General features: G+C 33.0%; 1 protein-coding gene, 1 non-coding gene and 1 pseudogene across 17 annotated transcripts; 1 reads left to right on the top strand and 2 right to left on the bottom strand.

Moving 5' to 3' along the window:
• Nucleotides 1-1,948: 1,948 nt before the first annotated feature.
• On the top strand, nucleotides 1,949-6,498 carry LOC110670693 (BEL1-like homeodomain protein 1). Of its 16 annotated transcripts, none has more exons than XM_021832828.2 (8): nucleotides 2,293-2,412; nucleotides 2,599-2,705; nucleotides 2,869-2,916; nucleotides 3,275-3,374; nucleotides 3,515-4,293; nucleotides 4,721-5,094; nucleotides 5,207-5,267; nucleotides 5,352-6,498. In XM_021832828.2, the coding sequence occupies exons 5-8, from the start codon at nucleotides 3,550-3,552 to the stop codon at nucleotides 6,177-6,179; spliced, it is 2,007 nt and encodes a 668-aa protein (XP_021688520.2). In that variant the 5' UTR covers nucleotides 2,293-2,412; nucleotides 2,599-2,705; nucleotides 2,869-2,916; nucleotides 3,275-3,374; nucleotides 3,515-3,549; the 3' UTR covers nucleotides 6,180-6,498. The 16 variants fall into 16 exon arrangements, with proteins under 16 accessions (XP_058003349.1, XP_058003348.1, XP_058003345.1 ...); XM_021832826.2 differs by having other exon boundaries at nucleotides 3,272-3,374; XM_021832822.2 differs by having other exon boundaries at nucleotides 2,294-2,412; nucleotides 2,874-2,916; nucleotides 3,510-4,293.
• A 1,787-nt stretch (nucleotides 6,499-8,285) lies between these two features.
• LOC110670677 (BTB/POZ domain-containing protein At3g05675-like) lies at nucleotides 8,286-12,042 on the bottom strand (annotated as a pseudogene).
• A 6,171-nt stretch (nucleotides 12,043-18,213) lies between these two features.
• Nucleotides 18,214-18,321, bottom strand: LOC131180376 (small nucleolar RNA R71). The gene has a single exon (XR_009149152.1). It is a non-coding gene; the product is annotated as a small nucleolar RNA R71 (small nucleolar RNA).
• Nucleotides 18,322-25,392: the final 7,071 nt, after the last annotated feature.

The raw sequence follows: 25,392 nt of genomic DNA, 5'->3' as shown, positions 1-25,392 counted from the left end.
ATAAAAATGGGTAATGTATAGAAGAAGTATTTTCCATGCGTGTGTGCCGGGGAAGAAAGACTAAAGGGGGTAATTGAGGAAGGTCTGACCAAGTGGGTACTTTCAGATACATAAGGGCATTAAATTGAGCAGCTTTCACTAGCAGCCAAATTAATTATAACAAATAAAATATTAAAAATATATAATAACAATTATAATTATCATAAAAAAAATTTTATAATTATTTTTTTTACAATAATTATAATTTTATTATAAAATATTTAACTATAATTTTATAAAAATAATATATAATAATTTATATATTACTATAATAAATTTTATATATATTTTTTTTATCGTCAGGGGAAAGGGAGAAGGGAGTCTCGAACCTTGCTCAATCAGGTTTTGAGAAGTGCCTTACGTCAGGACTAGGCTAAATTTTATATATTTAACAATGAAAATCATTGTTGTTTGAAATGAGTTAATGTTAAAGGCTGACACAGAGAGGAAAAAAATGTTTCAGCTGTTATAAAAGTGTTTGAGGTGGGAGAATCCTAGGAAAAGCACACCTATATAATTTGGATGCAGTAGAAAATTAATTATAGCCTATTAATTTCACAAATAAATTAATGGGTTTGTATTAATTATTAACAGTGTCTATTTTTTACTAGGTGATGAATTGTGTCCTTGTTTGTATAGTCCTGTTAACATCAAAACTTCATCCTTGCACTTATCATTGTTTTCTGATGGTGATAGAAATGTTTTCTAAAAAAATACTGTTTTACATATGAAAGTGTTAGCAGACTGGTCCTGTAAGGACCTTGCCTTCTGGTCTTCTTTTATATGTGTAATGTTTTCTTTATTATTATTATTGTTTGTCAATAGTTTCCTTTACACCTATCAACTATCATCAACTCAATCCATTGTTGTTCTCTTTTTCTAAATTATATAATAATATAATAGCATCATCTAGGGCTAGCTCCTTCAATTTGTAGCCTCTTGAGTAGATATTTAATTATTTAACTATTAGATCAATAATAAATAAATAAATAAATATTTACATTTTAAAATATTATCAAATCAAATTATATGTCCTGAATAATAATTAATGAATTATATATAAATCATTTCTTTTTCTTATCATAAAGATGAATAATATTAAGATAGGTAGGTGAAAAGATTTGAACTCAAAATTTTTCTATTCTTTATATTTTAAAATTGAAAAAAAATCAATAAGATTATCTTTAATTGACGTTAAAATTCATTATTAGATTTTTGATGAATGCTTTTACTAGACCCCTCAAGTAGAGAAAAGAAATAATAAAACAAACAATGAGAACCCTAGCAAGTTAGGGACTATTCCATTAGCTTAGCATAATCCAATAATTAAAAGTAAATCACTTACTCAGTAGATATTAAATTCAAATTTCACTCTTTAATCCCTTATTAAAAAAAAGGTTAGGGGCCATAAATTTCGGCTCAATTGGTAGAAATGAATGAATTTGAGAAGGACCCACTATTGAATTTTGTAGGGTTTAGATGAATTTAGTTTACATTATGGAGGATACATTGGAAAATAAACATGCTTACACGTTTCAAATGTATAATGGATGCTATTCATTGAAAAATAATTTGATATGTATTTTCTTTTTCATGAATAAAAATAATTATATATATATATATATAAATTAGATAATTAGGTATAAACTTTTTTGAGCATTAAAGTAGGTGTTGTGTGGTGGTTGGTTCAGCGTTCCTTAGCGATTTAATTGCTTTATCTTGAAAAACTGGCATTAAAAAAATAATAAAGAAAATTATACCCAAATAATGAAACGAAATTAAAAAGAGAAATGAAAATATGAAAAAGACAAAGAGATATTTATCATTGAATTGAAGCATAGGGGACCCCCACCCCCTCTCTCTCTCTCTCTCTCTCTCTCTCTCCTCACTGTCTTCTCTTCTTATCATCATCATCATCATCATCATCAATTCATCATCTTTCTTTTTCTCTTTAATTTTTTTTTTCTTAAATTTTTTAAGCTTTTAGCTAGGTTTGGAAGGAGACGTTTCCTCGTTTTTCAGCAGTTTGTATCTTCTTCTGACACACTTTCAAATCCCAATTTTTATTTTATTTTAAATAAAAAATTAAAATACAAACACTTGTCTCTCATAAAAAATTGGGCTGGCTGAATCAAATGATTAATTTTTTTGAGTGAGCATCAAATGATGATTTGAAATATGAGAGGGTCAAATCAGAGAAGTTCCTAATGTTGATGTATCGCAGGTACCTCCTCAAGGAAAAATTTTAACTTGAATACATCTAATTAATTATAAATTTACAGAATATATATTATATGTATTATATATATTCAAGTGTGGGGAAAAATAACTCGCACTCAAAACCCATCAAAAGAGAAAGACAAAGAAGCAAAGGTATATGAGTTGCTCATCAATCAGAAAAAAAAAATCCCATATGAATTTTGGAAAAATTTTTTCTGAATAATTTTGAGTGCTGTACATGATAATAAATGGTATGGATAGCGAGTGAGGAAAGATGGGTATCTTTTTCTCAGCCTTTTTAACCCAGTCTTTCTCTTCATTTCTCTTTTTCTTTTTCAGTGAGAGAGTTGCAGAGATTTTGGGGTCTGACAGAGGGGTTTCCCTTATGTGAAGAGCCTGATCATCAAAATCCCATAGATTTATTCATCATTCATTCATACAGACAGGTTGGTGTCTCCGTGTATGTTCTTTCGTTTCCTTTCCTTTCTTTTCTTTTCTTTTCTTTTCCTTTCCTCTCCTTTTCCTTGTTATGTACTTTCTTTCTTTCTCTCAATTTCCTCTCATGGGTTTTAGGTCATTGTAAGTGCAAAATTCTTGTTTCCTTTGCAGTGCAGATGATCTTGAAGCACGTGCACACTCAAATTTCCATCACAACAGGTTCCAATTATATAAAAACTAACACTACAATCAATTCTTCTCTCTCTTTCTTTCTCTATCGGTCTCTCTCTATTTCTATATATATATAAAAGCCACACCCGTCCCCATATCCTACTCCCTTTCCCTCTTTCCTTCTTTCTTTCTTTCTTTCTTTCTCCTTCTTCTTCTTCTTCTAGATGTCATGTTCTTGCTCTAGAGGATGAAGAAGTAAGAGTCTATGATCAACTACAAGATCAAGACCTTATATTTTTTTTCTTCAAACTTCAATTATTGGAGTCATGAATTTGTATAACATATATTTTCATCTTCATTTGGTTCAGAATTCCTCATTCTTTTCTTGTCTGTTCGCTCCCAGCAGGCCATCACTGAAAACTAATCATCACAGTTTCTTGTAAGACTCCCATCGATTTCAACTCTTTCTTTTGATGGGTTGATCAAGAATTCCACACTATCATAAGGTATGTATGTATATATAGTGTGTATGCATATACGTGTAGAGAGGAAGAAGATGAAGTAGTGGGTTTTTTCTACGTTCTTGGATTTGATATGTGGATGTGAAGTTTAATCAGCTAACTAACGTAGTCTCTTTTCAGTGCAGAGAACTTCTTTAATTTTTCCAAGAAAACCAATCCGATGGCGACGTACTTTCATGGGAATCCGGAAATCCCAGCAGAAGGCCTCCAAACCCTCGTCCTCATGAACCCTGCTTATGTCCAATACTCTGACACTCCTCCACCACCACCTTCCAACAACCTCCTCTTTCTCAACTCCGCCACCAACAACCTTTCTCCATCACCTCACCTCTCTCACGCGCCACCCAACGCCCAGCAGTTTGTCGGCATCCCTTTGGACCCTAACTCCCATGACGGTTCCACCTTGCATGGACTTGTTCCACGAATTCATTACAATCTCTACAACCCAATTGACCTTTCGTCGGCTGCGCGTGAAACTCCACGCGCTCAGCAAGGACTCTCTTTAAGCCTTTCTTCGCAGCAGCAGCCGGGCTACAGGTCACAGGCTCAGGGGGTGTCAGGTGAAGATATGAGGGTCTCTGGTGGGTCAGTATCCTCAGGTTCAGGCGTGACTAATGGGGTGTCGGGTATTCAAGGAGTGCTGTTGAGCTCCAAGTACTTGAAGGCTGCTCAGGAGCTCCTTGATGAGGTTGTTAATGTGAATAATGATGGGATTAAAAATGAATTGTCCAAAAAGGGTAATGGGATTAGTAGCAATAATAGCAACAAGGTGATTGGAGAATCATCAGGTGGAGATGGGTCAGCTGGAGGAGATGCTGGTGGGAAGCGTGGAGCCGAGCTTACCACAGCGGAGAGGCAAGAAATTCAGATGAAGAAGGCCAAGCTTATCAGCATGCTTGATGAGGTATGTGGTTTATATATACTAAAAGCTATCAATTCAATTGTGCTTTTGTGTTGGGGAATGGTGAGTTTTCTCTATGAGTTGCTTGTGAAAATTAATTCAAGAGGATGAAGAATTTTGAGAACTGGCTTTCTATCACTTGAAGAGAACCATGAAAGGAAATTAAGTCCAAAATCTCAATGTATTGTTCTTTCTATTGATTAGTAACTTCAAGTTCTTGAATGATTTCAAATATCACCTCAGAATTTTCACTCAAAACATTACTTTTTCTTGAATTGGAAGAGCCATTAATCTGTTATAGTAGTTTCGATTTTCGCCATTTAGATGAAGAAATTGAACAAAAAGATGTTGAATTTTGATGAGATTAGATCAGAGAGAGAGCCCTGGTCAATCAACTCTTAAGGGTTCGTTCATTTCTTGTTATTTGAAGGTGGAGCAAAGGTACAGGCAGTACCACCACCAGATGCAGATAGTGATTTCGTCATTTGAGCAAGCCGCAGGAATTGGTTCTGCGAAGACATACACTGCTCTTGCACTGCAAACCATCTCGAAGCAGTTCCGATGCTTAAAAGATGCAATAACAGGTCAAATCAAAGCTGCAAACAAGAGCCTAGGCGAAGAAGATTGCCTTGGAGGAAAGCTTGAGGGTTCAAGGCTCAAATTCGTCGATCATCACCTTCGACAACAACGAGCACTTCAACAGTTGGGAATGATCCAGCACAATGCCTGGAGACCCCAGAGAGGATTGCCTGAAAGATCAGTTTCGGTCCTTCGTGCCTGGCTCTTCGAGCACTTTCTGCATCCGTAAGCACTTGAACAAACTGGGAAATGATCCTTTTTTTTCTTTCCCTGCATCATAGATCACAACAGTTTTACTTATATAAATTAATTTCCAATTTGTGAACTTGTTTTTCAGTTATCCTAAAGATTCTGATAAGCATATGCTAGCCAAACAGACAGGGCTCACTAGGAGCCAGGTATGCACCCAACTCTGCATTCTTACTCATTCCTTTCTCGATCATTGGACTTCTTATGCTTAAATGTTCTGTTCCATTACACAGGTGTCTAATTGGTTTATAAATGCTAGAGTTCGGCTTTGGAAGCCAATGGTAGAAGAGATGTACATGGAGGAAATTAAGGAGCAAGAAAGGAACGGATCAGAGGACAAAACAAGCAAAAGCGAACAGAACGAAAATTCAGCTTCGAGATCTGTTCTTCAAGAGAAGGGTTCAGTTAATGAGAATCAGACTAAAAGTTTCAAGTCCTTGAACAGTTCTCTAAACCAGAATGCTCCTGCAATTTCAATATCTACAGCTTCAACATCCCCTGTGGCAGGAAATGTACGAAACCACTCCGGATTCTCCTTCATAGGGTCATCAGAATTGGAAGGGATCACACGAGGAAGTCCAAAGAGGCCTAGAAGCACGGAATTGATCCAATCCCCAACTGGTGTCCCCTCCATAAACATGGATGTGAAGCCTGGCGAGACAAACGAGCAGGTTTCAATGAAGTTTGGCAATGAGAGGCAGAGTAGGGATGGCTACTCATTCATTGGGGGCCAGACCAACTTCATTGGAGGTTTCGGGCAATACCCAATTGGAGAACTTGGAAGGTTTGATACAGAACAGTTCACACCAAGGTTTTCTGGTAATGCCGTTTCTCTCACTCTTGGTCTTCCCCACTGTGAAAATCTCTCCTTATCAGGCACCCACCAAAGTTTTCTTCCCAACCAGAACATTCAATTGGGAAGAAGAGTAGAAATTGGCGAACTGAATGAGTTTGGAGGCATTAGCGCATCGACACCTCATTCTTCCACTGCATACGACAGCATCAACATTCAGAACCGAAAGAGGTTTGCAGCACAACTGCTGCCAGACTTTGTGGCCTGATGACTAGGACAAGGCCATGAAGAACTCACTAATGGATGAAGTTTCATGGATTCAGGATCTCTTCACACTATTTCTTGCTGTTCCAACCATTTGTAGGAACAAGGATAATGCATGGTAGTGTAAAGAAAGAAGAAATTTCAAATAGTATAGGTCTATACTTTGGCATAGAACCATTTGAGTTCTTAGACAGCTTAGGATTTGAAAGTATATGGGTTGAGGATTGTATATTATTTTTGTAAGTTTTGAAGATGGATAGATGGATTGATGTCATAAGAATTAGTTATTGGGGTATACTAATATTATATTGATTGTGAGCAAATATAGTTTCAAATGTGTATTTCATCATCAAATAATAGCAATCATAATTACTCAACTTGGTTTCCAAGAAAACAAAATAAAAATTTAGATGCTGCAGAGATTATAATATTAAATTTATGGTAGATTTCTCTATTGTATTCAGTTCTAGCATCAAAAAAAGGTGTCTTTGAGTAATTATTGGTTTCATTATAAAATGTTTATTGCAATTCAGGATCCGAGTCTGCAGCAACCTCTACTTTTACCTCCATTCTTGAAAGGAAATAATCAATGCATTGTATGAGAACCATCCCTTAGAACACACAGGATAAAACTAATAATAATAATAATAATAATAATAATAATAATAATAAACCCATCTTAATGTTCTTTTAGAATTTCTAATCGTTATGTTAGCATCAGCCATAAGCCCTACATTTAAGGAAATCCCCTGGTCAATTTTCAGAAATGTGATCTGTAAGCTTCTTGAAGCATCAATATCACTTTGTCCCATTCAGACAAAGGTTACACAGATAAATCACCATGGTTGCAATATATAATTTTCTGACGCATGCATCCTAGGACATAAGATGGCTAGATTAGGAACCCCATAAAGGTCTGCCTTAGAAAGGTTAGAAAGAAACTTAGCCAGCAAAATGAAGTCAGCAAGAGTAGGAATTGATATAAAAATAACCAATCCAAATGTTGCAAAATCATTGCCTAATTGAAGAAGAAAAGGGAACACAATTATTGTTTGCTATGATATCAAATATACAAAAGGTATGAGTTGTAGCAAAAATACTCATTTTCTTTATTTATAAAGATTGCTTGTTTGGCAAGGCTTCTGATATCTTTGACCTAATCTAGTATTATGTTACTAGCATGGATAGAATCCCTCCTAAACAATTTCTATATTCTTCTGGTATGTCGTTCAAAGATTCAATTTGACCTAGAACTCACGAGTATAAATTACGGAAATAATCGATAGCAATGCAAGGGAAGGACACATCTTCCAGTTATACCAAAGCTAATCATGCAAGAAGTTTCATGCATGGAGACACCCAAGATTATTCACAGGCCAGGCCTACAGGAATTAGCATATTCCAGGCTATATTTGCTTTTCTCATGACTTAGGACATGACAGTCTGCTAATAATTGATCTCTTAATGCCATTATCTTCTTGAGAATATCATCAACATGATGGCAATCCACGGAGAATTTTTTTTCCAATTCAATAGTTTCGTTTATTCATAAAATAGTCAGATTTCTATCCAATTATCTCATACCCCCTGCTAGTTGTCAACAACAATATTCATTCTTCATTCAGAAGATTAATAGTGCCCAAATGATGGCATATGAATATTTTCAATATAGCTTCATGTAATTTCTTACAGTTGTTAAAAAGTTTGGTGTGCTAGAAAAGGAAAAAGCATACAAATCCAATTATTAAGCTCATAGTTGTGTGATATGTACACATCCATATTTCACAATTGCCCAGCTGATGTCTATCTTCACTTACCTTCAGATATACTCTCAGAGAATAAGTGTCCCCAAACCATAATATAGTACCCTCGACCAATTGACAGTTTTATGAGTATCACACAAATAATAAACTAATGAACTTGGCATAAGATACTACGAATACCAAGTAATAGATGAATATGAAATCAGCATAAGCTAATTTGATAATATAATGCCATAAGTATAGAAAGATTATACAACTCTTTTTTTTTTTTTGTTTTGGGTGGGGGGGGGGGGGGTAGGAGGGGGGAGGGGGGGGAGAATGTGGGGAGAAGATTACACAACTATACATCTTGAATCCAGTTGTTCTAGAATTAGCAATATTCACAATTACAGTTTTTACAATCAAATGGATCCTAGCACTAGAAAACTTACAAAAACCTAGAATGCAATTTCATAATTTGAATAATAAGCTAACGAATAATGCACCTACAGCTCTTGTTCTCACGGAACTTTCTCTCTATGCCAAGCTCTGATATATGTACATGAAAGGAAACAAATGAATTCTTAGTACTATCTTAAGCAAGATTTGACTAAATCTATACCCAATGAAACAATGGAAAATAGGTTACATTAAATTATCAAAGTGTGTTGGCCATACCATGGTTTCCCTTTATATCTGCTAGTTTCTCTTGGCAACCTTGGACCTGTTAGTGAATATGCTCATTCCCCAACCATTCGGTCAAAATCTCTGCCAGATCTCCTGAAGGTAATGCAAGAACTATTGAAACAAATGCAGATTCCAAGGACTGCCACAGCTTATTGTCCATCTAAAGCTCCATAGCATCCTCATCAAGAGTTGTCACAACTGGAAGCCAAGCATTCATCATGTGAAGCCACTTTGCAGTAGGCAAAACAACAGTGCCATACCCATTTGCTTGTTAAAATCTTTGATGCCACCTGAATAACATTCAGCTTTGTGTCAATTATTTCACCTGTTCAACTAGTGTTCTCAACAACCTTAAGTATCTTATCTGATGCATCTATCCAACTTTTGACAAATTCAAGCATGATTTCCAACTTGCTTAAAATCTGATAGGCCAATGAAAAATCTGACAGATGAGATTGAAATGATCGCATTGTCCCAACCTCAGAAACTGATTCTACAAAAAACAAAGTGTCCAACAGATTGTTAAATCTGGAGAATAGTCCCTCAACACATTCTGTTACAATAGATTTTATCTTGTCATCAGCACTTAATAGAGGGGCATCATCATCTCCGGTGATCCTGTATTCCAGCTGCTCTTCTGTAGAAGTTTTAAGATCATTCATGGGTGAAGGAGGTGATGATGCAGCAAACTCAACAGATGACAGAAAAACCTCCTTATAGTTGATGGATTAACTGGTTGAAGAGAGGCAAGAATTGGCTCTGCTTGCAATCCCATGCCTGGCATGATCCTTAGAATCTCCTCCTCAGCTTCTTCCCAAGGGACTGCTTCTAAGTAATTCACACATGCAACAACAATTTGTGGGCACCCCAGTTCAACAGCCACCTGCAGAATACCATGGCCATTCTTCACATCATGCGATAGGTCATCTGATGAGCCATCATGATCAAAGTCTGATTTTTGGCAGTAAACTTCACACAATTCCACAAGTCAACAATCTGGGATGTAGGCCAGTTCTCAGTCAGAGAGAAGGTTAGCAAAATACTTGCTCTTCTCTACCAGGAAGTGAGAATGACAATGAAACCAATCATCTTGGCCTTCCTGTGGTCGTAGCCTGACTACAATATCACTGGTTGATCAGTCACCAATCCTATTCAATGCCTTCATTTAATTAACCAGATATAAAAAATATATATATAAGCAGAGTTAGAAAATTAGACATCTAAGAATTAATATGCAATTACTGAGAAAGGAAAACATGAAAAATAACTTGTTAAGTCAATGCCAAGAAGTTTTATGGTAACACATACTTCCAACCGTGTGGTAAATTACATGTAGCACTGCACTGAATCTATAATAAAACTGAAAAAAAAAGTACCAAAACATATTTTGCACTGTTTATTACACTTTACAGAACCTAATAAAATGAATTTGCTCTTCATTGTTCTATCTTTTGTTATTTCTCATTCCATTGCATTCCATTATACTCCATTATGATCCATTAGAGTTATCATTAGCATGGTTCATCAAGAGGGTCATTGCAAGAGGGTAAGAGGTAGAGGAACAGATCCCAGAAAGACAACAACAATGCAAGAGTTAATCCTTTGGCAGTCATTTATTCAGAGTGTCTAAAACCAACATACGGAACAATAAAATGTAGAAATTTCAATATCCTAGGCTTAACTCTTGTACAATTTCATTGCAAATTATGTATATGTAGCAAGGATCCATAGTCTGCTAATGAAGGAATAGGAAATCATTATTAATGGTTTTTCACAACAAACAAATGAACAAAGGTTGCATTTAGGTGGGAAATCTGGAGCGCTAAGATTTGTATATGGATTATAATTCAAATTGTATAAATCAGGATTTGGAATTAATACACACACACACACTCACACACACACACACACACTTTTTAAATGACCAGAGTTCAAAGTTACACTTACACCTTTTCTAGAGGTATTTTAAATTCAGCATCAAGCAAATTTTCATCGACATCAAGGAACCTAATCTGCATTCAATGAATCTATCCAAATAAAGAATATATATCATAGGCATTATAACCAACATTAAAATCAAATATCTCTCCATTTCAAACCCTCACACATCCAACTATAAACTAAATGGAAAAATGAAAAATTTGCACGCATTCTGAAAATGTAGAAACTTATAATAATAAACAAATGGGAAAACTTACAGCAGACCCATAAAATCAACTTGCACTAATAAGTATTTCTCTTATTATGGCTACTAAGAATGAGAATCTGCAGATGCAAGAAGCGTAACTATACAGTTAAAATACTTGATAAACAAAAGTAGTATAACTAAAAATGATGCAAAACTTATTAGATGCCATGTCAAAAATTTCTGACCACGCCGTTCTGTTTAGGGTCATAAATTTAACCCCAAAAAAAAAAAATGCAGAACCATAATCTGAGTAACTACAAGGAATTGTGGACGGTAATGGTCTAAAATTTGAATAATCATACTAACAGCATTCTCAATGAAATTTCCAAGATAGTCATTATAATAACGTACAACCAGATTAAAACAAAATTAAAAACTAACTTCCACGTCTATACCTGCATACCTTATTAAAACATGGAACTCTCTTAATCTTAAATTGATGAAAGATTCATCCAAAATCAGATAAACATAAAAATTCCATGTTTTACATGCAAATTTCTACCAATTGTAGTGCCCTACTCGCACATTATTCACACAGAGACATTCAAATACAATGGAACAGTCAATAGGATGTGGGTCTGTCTTAAACAATAAACAAGCACCAGGGATAACCTAATGTTAAGAAACCGAGCATAAAGCATGTACAGATTGGAGACACATTTTGACCCTCATTTATCAAACCCACATTTATATTTATCTCCTCCACATGCGCTCTTCAGTCCTCACTAGTACGTAGTTATAAACTAAACTCTTGAGGCAAATAATGTAAAGCAAGGAAAAGGGGAAACAAATGTGCGAGATGATGAAGATTTACGAGCAAAGCAATGGTGGGTGTATAAAAACAGACCTGAAATTCTGGTTTCTGGTCCAAGAAGCCAAGTGCCAAATTGTTGAAGTATAAGTTTACAGAGAAGCAAAAACTGAAATTCAAATTGAAGTCTGATTTTAAAGAGAAAATATACCAAGTAATGAAATGAAAGGAACAAGTTAGAAATCGAAACCTTCTTCGTGTCTTATAATCTTGTTTCCTTCTTGATTCCGCATCAGCAGCAGCAGCAGATAACAGGGTAAAGCATAAGTTTGCCTTCGTTTCTCTCTCTCTCTCTCTCTCTCTCTTTATCTCTAAGAAGGGTTAACTTCCAATTGGATTTCTTGGTGGGCCTTCATTTTCTTACTCCAAGCTGAAATTTGCCCGAATTTGATTTCCTTGAATTTCCAAGAAAAATTTTTTTTTCTTCTATCTTTATATAAAGAAAATGAAAAAAAAAAAAACAAATATATATATATATATACTCCTTGTTTGAACTCAAATGAGAAATTAGGCGTTGAACCTTTCTAGTCTAACTTGTTAATTAGTCAAACCACTACAAATAAAAAACTTAAAGAATTTAGTGGCGATGCGTAGACTGTAGTTAATTATCATAATTTAAATTTTTTCATTATAACCATAAATAAACTGAGTTGCTCGCAAGTTATTTAAAGTTTAATTTAATAAAAATTTTATTTAATTTATTAGTTTAAACTTAATTTTTAGATTTATTTAATAATAAAGTCAATTTTAAATTTATTAATATTCTACCTATAAAAACTTTGTAAGCTAGCTTATTTAATTTGTTCACGTGCCAACTCATGAATAAATTCTCGAATTGACTATTTAACTAAAATTATTTAGTTTTAAATTTATTCTCTTAAATATAACCAAAATTACATAATTTTGAACTTCATAATCTTATGCTATTTTTACAATGAGGGATTTGACCCGATAAATTTAAATTTAGATTAAATACATTGTTTACATATTCTAAATAAAAATAAATTTAGATTTGGTCCAAATCCAATGTTTTCATGATGTTTAAAAAATAAAGATTTAAAATAACTATTTTTACCTTATTATTTCAAATTCATTCTTTTTCAATCAAATGCATTGTTCCTACGTGATGTCGCAACTTTTATTCATTTTCATGGAAATTCTTTTTATTAGCCAAATAAAAAATTTATAAATTTATGGATTTTAAATTTTAAATCAAACATTTAAAATTCAAATTTTAAACCTAAATCTTATAATCCAAACACAACCTAAATGTAAAACTCTCTAAGACTTTAAATGAGTCGAGGAGTTCAAGACTCGATTTGATCAACTCAATTAAAAACGAGTCAAATTTAAATTTATTAATATTCAACTCATTTAAAAAATAAATGAATAATAATTTAAAATGTATTAAACCAATATAATTAGAGTAACAAACTGAAAATCTTTTGAGAAAATTATTAAATTTCAATATGCATAAACTGACAGAAAGAAAATATATTTTTAAAACCATTTAAAGAAATAAAAATTTATTATTTAGATCTGATCTATCATGAATACCATATATAAATATGTGAATTGTTGGAAATATGAATTAGATCACTCATGTAGGTTAACTCGGATCTATGGTTTTCTATTATGTAAAATAGAATTATATATTAAGAGGAAGTAATGAACTTGTGTAACTTTAAAGAATTATATTTATACAAAAAGTTGTATCCATACATAGAGATGTATCCATAAAAAGAGTTGTGTCCATAGGCCAAAGGTGGTCATATTAAATATATAAATAGCCAATCTTCTTAAGAAAAAGGTAGTTGGTTAGAATAGTAACAAAAGTATTACTATTTGGAATTGGTTCTTAGGCATCTTTTAAATATATTTTCAATCTCAACATTTTGGAGCATTTTATCTTTATGCAATAATAAGGTACATACTTAGATGGTGAATTAATCTATATAGTTTATGTTATTCATGTGATTATATAGTAGACTGATGAAACAAATATGGTAGAGATCATAGGATATTTTGTATAAACATGGGTTGTGATCCATGCAATTAAATCCATATATTAGGTCTTCTTAATTTTTTTCTTCATTGGTATCAGAGCCCTAAATATTCATTTTATAATCTAATTAACATGTATATAGCATGTATTATTATTATTATTATTATTATTATTATTATTATTATTATTATTATTATTATTATTATTAGTGTTGATTTGTGAATCAAATTTATGTGGATAAATATTTATGTTCTTCCCATAAATTCTTCCTCTGTCCATAAAACTTATTACATGACTTTCATATCTGAGTTTTAATATTTTGAGATTTCAAATCTTGATGAATATTTCAAATTGTAGAAATTTTAATTTCTTATTATAAAAAAAATTGAATGTTTGAGAAAATAAATCTGGAAATTTTGTTCATGAATAATTATAGGCAAGGGATCGTTTCAAATCCATCTATGCTGATGGTAGTTGTTGCATGCCACGCATATATAGTCAGCATTGTTATGCTTCATTGGTTGGGCTTGTCAACAATGTGGCATTGGGCTTGTCAGCGATGTGGTGCTACACCTAGAATGGTTCCACAATCAAGTAGCCTTGCATAATGATGGTTATTTCAAACGTGCGCCAATGGTCGATGGTCTTAGACTACTGTTGGACATTTGACTAGTGGTGGCACTGCATCTTGGATAGCTGGAATTTGTGATCTGAAAATTGTTTTCAATCTACCATGTTGCATGAAACATTGATGAAGGAGTAGCGGGAATGTGCGAAGGCCACTTACTTTGCGGTAGCTAGCCATGGCTGCTGTGACTGCCAATAGAAGATGCCAGCATTGTTTGAATCCATACTAGCATTGTATGGGTGTCTTGCAAATCATAGTTATTCAATGGAAGGAGGAGAAAGAAAGGGCATAGCCCATTGCTCATGTCTTTGAAATAAATTACAAGTTATGTCATTAATATAGTTGTCATTGTTTTCAACATATTTACGACATTGCCACTCTCTCTTTTTGGCATTGATGTTAATGAAAATCACAAAAATGCAACTTCCAATGATTTACAATCAATGCCACTTGACTTTCCCTTTTGACTATTGAATTAAAAAATTACATATTTGAAATCTAAATCTAATTCAATTAGGATATGAATTAAATTGTTTAATTCAATTAGAATTATAATTTTAAACCCTAATTGAATTAGAACTTGAATTAAATCGTTAATTCAAGTAATTTTTAATTCTAGTCAAAATTGAGATTTAAATTAAAGTGTTTAATTTAAATTAATTCTAGAAATATTATTTTCTGGAATTAATACAAAGTGATATGTAAACTTATTTGGCATTAGAATTAAATTGTTTAATTCTATACTAATTTTAGAAATTAGCTTCTAGAAGGGCAAATAAATTGGCATTGAATTAAATTGTTTAATTCAATATTGTTTTAGAATTTTGTTTTCTAAAATAAATGGCATTTTTAAGGGCAATTAAAAAAAATAAGTTATTGAATTATATTGTTTAATTCAATATTTATTTAATTTTAGAAAACTTGTTTTCTAAGATTAAAAATGGTAAACAATGGGATAAGTTAAAATTAATTTGATGAAATCAATTAAAATCCATTTTAATTGATCTCATTAAAATTAATTGTAGCAATTCTGAAATTGTTTTAGAATTAATATTCCTAATATGATTAGAAAATAGAATTAAAAGTGTTTAATTCATTTATATTTTAGAAAAATGTTTTCTAAAATTACATGGGGTAAACTAAAATTAATATTTTGATAAATTCAATTAAAATTAGTTTTAAGTGACTTCATTGAAACTTAGTTTTGGCTTCTAAATTTGTTTTATAATTTTATATCTCTAATTGGATTGGAGATTGAAAAAAATTATTTATTTGATGTGAATATATATATGATATGAATATGAAATTTTTGTTGTTTTATTTCACTTGTGGTATTTTGTATATATATATATATATATATATTTGTTAATATCATTAGAAAGTTATTTATATGTAAATAACTATGCATATATGACATCTGTATTTGTGTCTTATTAAATATTGATATATGCATTTTATATAGTCATTTAGATTATATTTCATAATCATTTTATTAATTTATTAGTCATTTTTAATTAATTTTATTACTTATTTAGTTAATTTTTCATAATCGTCAATTTTTGGACTAATTTATATTTTTTTTCTTTTATTCTATAAATAAAATGGTGTTTTTGAGGGATTAAAAAGTAATTGTGCAAGTAAGAAGTGATTTCCAGATCTAAATGTGCTAAAATGAAGCTTAAAAATTGAAGAATATGAAGTTGCTGAATCTGCACAATTTGTTGCACAGGCTATGCAATTTTTGCACAGGAATCAGAAGAAATTGTGAACCTCCCAAAAAGTGCGCAACATGCTGCATAGCTTTACGAAAGAAATCTTATGCCTGCTGAAATCTGCACAATGTGCCCCATAACTTGTGTAATTTAACGCCTTCTCTTGTGCACTTTCACAGAAGGAATTTCCAAATGGCCGAAACTTGCACAACCAGCTGCATAACTTGTGCAACTCCTTATGCAGCTTCACGGAAAAATGTCCTAACTGGCCGAAACTTACACAACTTGCTGCATAACGTGTGCAGCTTAGCTGTGCACTTTCATAGAAGACTTTAAAGCATGCAGGAACTTGCACAAGCAACCTACACAGCTTGTGCAACTTCACGGGAAGCCTCTAGAAACTATCAGAATTGCACAAGATCTTGCATAACCTGTGCACATCTTCATAAATGAGCTAGAAAGGAGATTCTCTCACATGAATTGTTACCTCACACACGCACACCATTTTAGGGCTTTTGTCAGAGAATATAAATAGACACTTTTCACCTCATTTGGAGAAGGTAGAAAGGGAGGGAGGAAGGAAGACATAGAAAAGGAAGTAGCAGCCAACATTCTTCTATTCCTTGGGCAAATTTGGAAACTTCTTCTATATTTCTTTTATTGGGTTTTTTAGTTCTTAGTTTATTTTCATGATTTATTTCCATTTTTGTTTAGAATCCTTTGTATTAAATATGGATAGTGAGTAGTTTCTCTAAGATTCTAGAGTTTGGGTACGTAACATTTAAGATATTTTGTGAATTATTAGTTGGGTAATCCATATTTCATGGCTTTTATGAGGTTTTATTCATTTCTTGCATGCCAAATGACATACTTAGTGTAGGATCCTATTAAGTATTGTTTATAATCCTTGGTTGAAGCACCAAAAGGAGAAAACCTTAAAATAAATAATCAAGAAATTTGACTTAATTAACTTAGATCTAGAAATAGATTGAGGATTAAGAAGATTAATAGATTGATTAAGGAACCTAATGGGTTTTAGTTAATTTCAACTCCACTAAAGTAGGATTGAGTTAATTAGAACACTCATTATCTCACTCGAAAGAGTATTAAAAGGATTTAAGAATCAATCTCCTTGAAACCTATAATTTCCATGTGTTTGGAGAACCAATTTAAAATTCTAAAATAACTTGAATATGAACCCTAAACTCCAGAATCGCTTTATTGTTATTATTGATTGTTAGTTGAATTTAATTGATTAATACTTTAATTCTAATCTTATTTCATTTGTTGTGTCAATTTCCTACAATTTTAGTTAAATTTTCCATTTAGATTATTTCTGAGTTGAATTTGCTATTACACCACTTAATCCCTAATCTCTTCCTTTAATTACCTTTTAGTTTAATTTTAGGTAAAATTACTTAATTTTATATTGAATTATCAAAAATTCAATTATTAATACAACTCTTCGAGGGAACGATATCTTATATATACTACTTGTGCGACCCATGCACTTGCGGTTGGGCTACATTAAGTTTTTGGTGCCGTTACTAGGGAGTTGTTTGTTTATGATTGAATTCTTGATTATTTTAGGTGTTTATAATTTTTATATTTAGTATCTTTTCACTTTGTGTTTGTTTGTTCTTTTTAGGTACTTTTTAATCTTTTTATGAGAAGAGCTAAAAGCACAAGTGGCACATCTCTATTATTCAATCCTAAAATTAAGAAGTTTTATAGAGCCAACAAGAAAGAGACCAAAAGAAGAAAAGAAGCTTTAAGAGCAACTGAAATTGAACCAGAAATGGCTGAAGAAAGAGTTAGAATTAGTGGTGGTAATACTAAAAATAATAGAAATAATGAAAATTAAGCTCGAGGGGAAGAAGTTGTAAATGCTAATGTGCCTTGGGGAAGTATGATGGATCATGCATTCCCTCGTTTTGATGATTTGAGAGAAAGCATTGCAAGACCAAGGATAGATGCAAACAGCTATAAGATGGATTTTGGAGTACTATAAATGACTTAGAATTCTCAATTCGGAGGTCATCCTTCAAAAAATCCTCATACTCATCTTAAGAAATTTGCTATAATCTGTGATATGCAAAAGCAACCTAGAGTATCTGATAATGCAGCAAGGTTGAAGTTATTTCCATTCTCTTTGAAAGATAGGGCGTTGGATTGGCTTGATTCTCTACCACACAATTCAATTACAAATTGAGAGTAGCTCACTGATGCATTTCTTGCACAATACTTTCCACTTAGAAAAACACAAGAATTAAGGAATCAAATGACAGCTTTTAGACCAAGAGAATATGAGACCCTCTATGAGTCATGGATGAGATGGAAGGAGTTAAAGAGATAATGTCCACATCATGCCCTTCCAAAATGGATGATAAATCAAAATTTTTATACAAATGTCACTCCTGCTATTAGAGGGATTATTGATGCTCAAACAGGTGGAGAGTTCATTATGAAGCATGAAGATGAAGCTTATAAGTTATTGGAGAAAATTACAAAGCATACTCATATTTGGAGTAGTCCAAGAGGGCCAGCTCCAACACAAAAGAGACAAGCTACTGGAATGTACGATCTTGATCCATTCAATATGATCAATGCCAAATTCGATGCACTTACAAATGTCTTGGCAAAGAAAATGGAAGATTTAAGCATGCTGGGTACCTCATCATCATCCTTGGGAAATTATTAACAAGTTGCTTATGCAGAAGGGATAATGTGCAGTGGAGAAGATTATGGAGAACATGCTGCATATGTTGGTAATTATGGAAATAAGCAGATGGGTAACCCTTATTCTCAAACATATAATCCAGCTTGGAGGAATCATCCTAATTTTTCATGGGGAAATCAGCAAAACCAAGGACCAAATCAGAATTTCAACCACAACAACAAGGAAATCCATATCAACAGAATAGGCAACAGTTGCTTGGATTTCAGCAAAGGAATACATATCCTACACCTCGACCAAGACAGTAAGAGCAAGGTTCTATTGCAAAAGCACTATTGTAACAAATTCTTGCCAATCAAACTAAGCTTGATGAAGAGATGAGAGAGATGAAAGCAAGGTTAGAACAACTGCAAACACATAACAGAATGTTAGAGAACCAAATTGCACAACAAGCATCCTCTTCAGGTACCAAGTTTATGGGAAAGCTTCCAAGTCAGCTAGAAAACCCAAGAGAACATTGCCAAGCTATCACACTAAGGAGTGGGAAGGTGGTAAATAATAAAAAGAGTGAAAAGGGTGAGAAAAGAGAAAATGAGAAAGAAGTTGATGAGAGCGAAAAACAAGAGAAAGAAAAAGAAGAAAGTTCAAGAAAGAGAAATGAGGAAGTTGAAGAGAAAAAAGAGTCAAAGCCTTACAAACCACAACTTCCTTTTCCACAAAAATTTTAAAAAGCCAAACTTGATAAGCAATTTGGGAAGTTTTTAGAGGTCTTGAAGAAACTATACATAAATATGTCTTTCATTAATGCTCTTTCACAAATGCCATCTTATGCAAAATTCTTGAAAGAAATACTATCAAACAAGAGGAGACTTGAAGATCATGAAACTGCAGCCTTAACAAAAGAGTGTAGTGCCATACTTCAAAGGAAGCTCCCTCTAAAGCTCAAGGATCCAGGGAGTTTTTCAATTCCATGCCACATTGGGGAATCATGTTCCACAAAAGTTTTATGTGATTTAGGAGCTAGTATCAGCCTTATGCCCCTCTCCATATATGAAAAGCTCAACATGGGAGATCTTAAGCTAGCTAGCTGACAGATCAATTAAGTATCCAGAAGGAATTTTAGAGAATGTGCCTTTGAAGGTTGAAAAGTTCTATATACCAGTTGATTTTGTCATTCTGGACATGGAATAAGATGCTAATATTCCAATTATTCTTGGGAGGACTTTTTTAGCTACAGTAGGAGCATTAATTAATGTCAAAGGTGAAAAATTGACTCTTAGAGTCAATGAAGATCAATTGGTTTTCAATATTAATAACACCATGAAGAAACATCATTCTGAAGTTGATTCTAGTTTGATAATTGATATCATTGATGAGCTTCTTAAGGAGCATTTTAGAAAGAGATATCCGAAAGATCCACTTGAAAATTGCTTAGTTCATGGAGGAAGCATAGATCATGATAATCCTAGTGTAGCTACATTCGCTCAACACTCAGAGAGCAGTCCACCATTTACCTCAGTATCAGTTTTTCAACATACACAAGAGGTAAAAGTTGAATTTAAGCAATCATCATTCAAGGAGGAAGATGCACCTGAGGTAGAACTTAAACAACTTCCTTCTTAGCTCAGGTATGAATTTCTTGGCCCTAATGAAACTTATCCAGTAATTGTTAATGCAAATTTGAGCACTTTAGAAGTTGATAAGTTGTTAAGAGTGTTGAGGCAATATAGGAAGGTTTTGGGATACACAATAGATAACATTAAGGGAATAAGTCTAAATTTTTGCATGTATAGAATTATCTTGGAGGAAATTTGTAAACCATCTATTGAACATCAGAAAATATGAAAGAAGTGGTTAAAAAGGAAATTATAAAGTTGCTTGATGCATGAATAATGTATCCTATCTCAGACAGTATATGGGTGAGTCCAGTGCATGTGGTCCCTAAAAAAGGTAGAATAACAATGGTAAAAAATAAGAATAATGAATTAATTCCCACCGGAATAGTGTCTAATTGGCGAATGTGCATAGATTATAAAAAATTGAATAATGCCACTATAAAAGACCATTTTTCACTTCCATTCATTGATCAAATGTTAGAAAGACTGGCAAGACATTCTCATTTTTGCTATTTAGATGGATATTTGGGGTTTTTCCAAATCCCCATCCAGTAATTGTTAATGCAAATTTGAGCACTTTAGAGATTGATAAGTTGTTAATAGTGTTGAGTCAATATAGGAAGGTTTTGGGATACACAATAGATATCATTAAGGGAATAAGTCTAAATTTTTACATGTATAGAATTATCTGGAGGAAATTTGTAAACCATCTATTGAACATTAGAAAATATGAAAGAAGTGGTTAAAAAGGAAATTATAAAGTTGCTTGATGCATGAATAATATATCCTATCTCAGACAGTATATGGGTGAGTCTAGTGCATGTGGTCCCTAAAAAAGGTGGAATAACAGTGGTAAAAAATAAGAATAATGAATTAGTTCCCACCAGAACAGTGTCTAATTGGCGAATGTGCATAGATTATAGAAAATTGAATAATGCCACTATAAAAGACCATTTTCCACTTCCATTGTAACACCTTTACTGTAGTACTTCCGTACATTCTACTGTTTCGGTGACCGGTGTCGGTCTGGACAGCTAGAACATTTGAAAAAATATTTAGACTAGAGTGAAAAGTCATAAATAACTCCAATAATAATAAAAAAAAATTTAGGAAAAATTTTAGAAATAAAATACAACCAAGTTAAATGAGCTGGTGCCCTAGCGATGGATGACCGTACGGGGAAGTATCGGTAAAGACAGTTACCGACTCCAGACCCGGGAGAAAATTCATGAAATAATTTTTGTGACTCCAGAGAAGAGTCATTAAGGTTTCTATGGCATTAGAATGCCAAGAAAAGGCTTAGAAAAATTTTTCAATCGGTACAGACAATTTTAGTCTGTTAAGCCAAACGGAGGGCATTTTGGTTATTTCGTCTTTAGAGATGATTTTTGGCCGACTTGTCCAGTTAAGTAAATAATTATTATGATCTAAATATAAATAAATATTGATAAAAATTTAATTAGAAATGAGTGAAAGAAAGAAGAAAGGAAAAGAAGAAAATTTAATAGAAATAATGACATCATAAAAAGTGAAGACCAATGGGGAATTAACAAATGCTCATTAAGAGATAAAGAAGACCATAAAAATGAGTCAAAATTAATTTAAAAACACCATCTTCTTCCTTAATTTTCATGATGGCCGAACCCCTCTTCCCACTTTTCCTCCATTTTCTTTCAATTCTCAAGCTTTAAATCCTTCATAAATCTTCATAAATTAGCTAGTTTCCAAAACAAAAACTTCACATTTGCTTATGGTAAAAAGATTGAAAGTAAAAGATTGAAGAAAAATTGAATTTGACAAGAAAGAGAAAGAGCCAAGTCAAGGTTAGTGCTACTTTCTTCCATATTCTTTTAGTAAAGTTAAATTTGAGCATGAAAATGGAAAGAATTACAAGGAAAAAATTGAGAAATTATTCATGTTTGATGGAAGAAGAATTTTGGTCAGCATGTGTACCTATGGGAATTGATGAATTTAAATGAAATAAAATGTGTTTATTGGAGATGCTTAGTAGGTATTTGCGATTGGATGTGTTAGATTGCATGGATAGCATGAAATGGACACTTTGGGAATTAGGGTTTGTGAAAAATTAGAGTTTGGCTTATGTAATGGTATATTAACATTGTAATGGTTAATTAGTGACCATTTGAATGTGTGTGAGGAGGAATTGAAGTGAGTAAGGATGTTGGAGTTGAACTTATGCATCCTGCCCTTGGTAACTTGCAGGACTGGTTGTGAGTCTAGCAGGTTTGGGCAGCCATAAATAGAGTTGTATAGGTTCAATTGGTGCAAGATTAATTGGACATGAAACTAGACACATAATGGCACAATTTTAGTGAAGAAACCCTGCTCAGAAAACCAAGCCAAGTTGACCTAAATATTACCCTAATCTAGGTGACTTGCATTCTGCCTGGGCAAAATGACCAAATGAATAGTATTTATTTATTTGGTCATAACTCAGTGTAGAAAGGTCTAATTAACCTGAAATTTTACCAGTAGAAAGCTGAGACATAGACCTACAACTTTCGTGAAGAAAACAAACCCAAATTTTAATTATAACATGTTCAAAAACTAACTTGCAATCAGTGTACCAAACACTGTAGATTTGGTTCTGTCCAGAAAATCTGGAAAATTTGCAATCCGGCCTGTTATGGTGTTTAGGCCATAACTTGAGCTATAAAACTCCAAATGGAGTGATTCTAAAAAAAAGAAATGTAACTAGACACAATAAGAAACAACTTTCATGAAGATAATTTTGCCAAATTCCTACTGTACAAATGACCAATGGAACAGAAAACTTAATGCTTAAAATCTGAAAATTGTGAATAACTAACACTAAGCTTAGAAATGGTATTGGCAACCAATACCAACAACTTTAGAATGAAAAATATGGTATGTTAGGAATATTAGAACCAATGTACCTATTGTCTATGCTAAAGTCAACATTTTAGTTGACTAATGAAATGAATAGTAACACTTAAACTTCAATTTCAAGAATAGTAAAATTTGAAAGTGTAACATGCCCTAGTACACCTAGTAAGATTGGTTTAGATAGGTTGGCATGCCAATAAGGTTCAGTTAGCAGTACTGCACATGACATTATGCCATTCTGTGATTTTATGGCTTTTAGCCATTCTGACATTGTGATGATACTTGGCCTTGTGCCTAATGTTTATTATAGCTTATTAGCTGTTCTGTTACACACCGGGAGGTATATATGTGACTGATGGTGTGATGGCCCGAGGTACTTGATACCCAGTACCAGTTTACCCGTTTATCCAATCCAGTCATCTAATATAGGTTACTTGGGCAACCAAAAATGAAAATTGATAAATTTAATGAAATAATGAATATACTAAGAACTAAATAAATAAGACCACAAATAATTATCGAAAATTTGTCTGCATGAGACATCAATACATTTACTGCATATTTATTTCCTTTTAGTTCTTTTTATTTTATTATTGGCACCACTAAGCATTATTGCTTAGTGCGTTGGTTTTTGCCACTCGTAGGTTCTGGAGAGACTGACAGAGAGCCCAGTAGACCACAGATTGGGTGACGCCATCTACAATTCTGCATAGTTTCTGTGTCACCTCACCGACTTTAGTGCATTGGTAGGACACTAGGTTTCATTTTGGTATTTTATAAATAACTTTTATTTTCTCATGTATAATTGAGACTTATGTAATATATTTTGGTATTAATGTAAATAGTGAAAATTTGTGTTTATAAATGAAAAATTGAGTATTTATTTATGACTTGTATATGAATATCATATGAAATGAATGAATGAGAAATGGAAGTATTGAGACTTTGTTGATAAAATGCAGTTTGGGAATGATTGAAAACTTATTAGAAGTGTTTTTCACAAGTTTCGAAGAACTGTTTTCTCCTTTTTTAGTCGATACTCTACCGAATTTTCTATAAATTTACGGAACCTCAAATAAATTTATGATTTCAATAAATGACTTAAATGAATTATACTTCACAAATTGTACTTCATAACTATGAAAGAAATAAATAAGGAAGGATAAAAATAATTGAAATAAAATATGGTGTTCTAGTACACTGTGTGGCATATCTTACTCGGCTATACTGTAGACGGGTAAGGGGTGTCACATTGAGGCAGTGGTGGAGTAACCCCAGTCATCTGTCGAAAGAATTCAGTCATCTGCACAAACAAGGCCTGTTGGGGTTGTACAGGCACCTCTTGCACTGCTGGAGTAGGACCTCCCCTATTTCCAATATCACTCCTAGTCGGGATATGGCTTACTACTTCTTCTTTTACTGCCCTCTGCGATTTTGAGTCCATACCTTAACCTAAAATGACCAAAAAAATAGATCTGCATTAGTGTCACCTCGACTCATATGAATGCAATGCATTTTATGCACACTATCCCTTTCCATCTATCTATGCCTAAGAACGCCTAAACCGTGCTCGGATACCAATGCCTGATAAATTTTGAGGATGAAATTTTTATTAGAGGGGAAGAATTGTAACACCCTCACTGTAGCAATTCCGTACATTCTACTGTTTCGGTGACCAGTGTTGGTCCAGACAGCTAGAACGTTTGAAAAAATATTTAGACTATAGTGAGAAGTCATAAATAACTCAAATAATAATAAGAAAAATTTAGGAAAAATTTTAGAAATAAAATACAACCAAGTTAAATAAGCCGGTGCCCTAGCGATGGGTGACCGTACGGGAAAGTATCGGTAAAGACAGTTACCAACCCCAGACCTAGGGAAAAATTCATGAAATAATTTTTGGGACTCCAGAGAAGAGTCATTAAGGTTTCTATGGCATTAGAATGCCAAGAAAAGGCTTAGAAAAGTTTTTCAATTGGTACAGACAATTTTAGTCTGTTAAGCCAAACGGAGGGTATTTTGGTCATTTCGTCTTCAGAGATGATTTTTGACTGACTTATCCAGTTAAGTAAATAATTATTATGATCTAAAATATAAATAAATATTGGTAAAAATTTAATTAGAAATGAGTTAAAGAAAGAAGAAAGGAAAAGAAGAAAATTTAATAGAAATAATGACATCATAAAAAGTGAAGACCAATGGGGAATTAACAAATGCTCATTAAGAGATAAAGAAGACCATAAAAATGAGTCAAAATTAATTTAAAAACACCATCTTCTTCCT

Source organism: Hevea brasiliensis, chromosome 5 (genome assembly GCF_030052815.1).
Source record: "Hevea brasiliensis isolate MT/VB/25A 57/8 chromosome 5, ASM3005281v1, whole genome shotgun sequence".
Lineage (NCBI taxonomy): Eukaryota > Viridiplantae > Streptophyta > Magnoliopsida > Malpighiales > Euphorbiaceae > Hevea > Hevea brasiliensis.
Note: the sequence above shows the minus strand (reverse complement) of the source record. Positions and strands in the feature narration are given on the sequence as shown.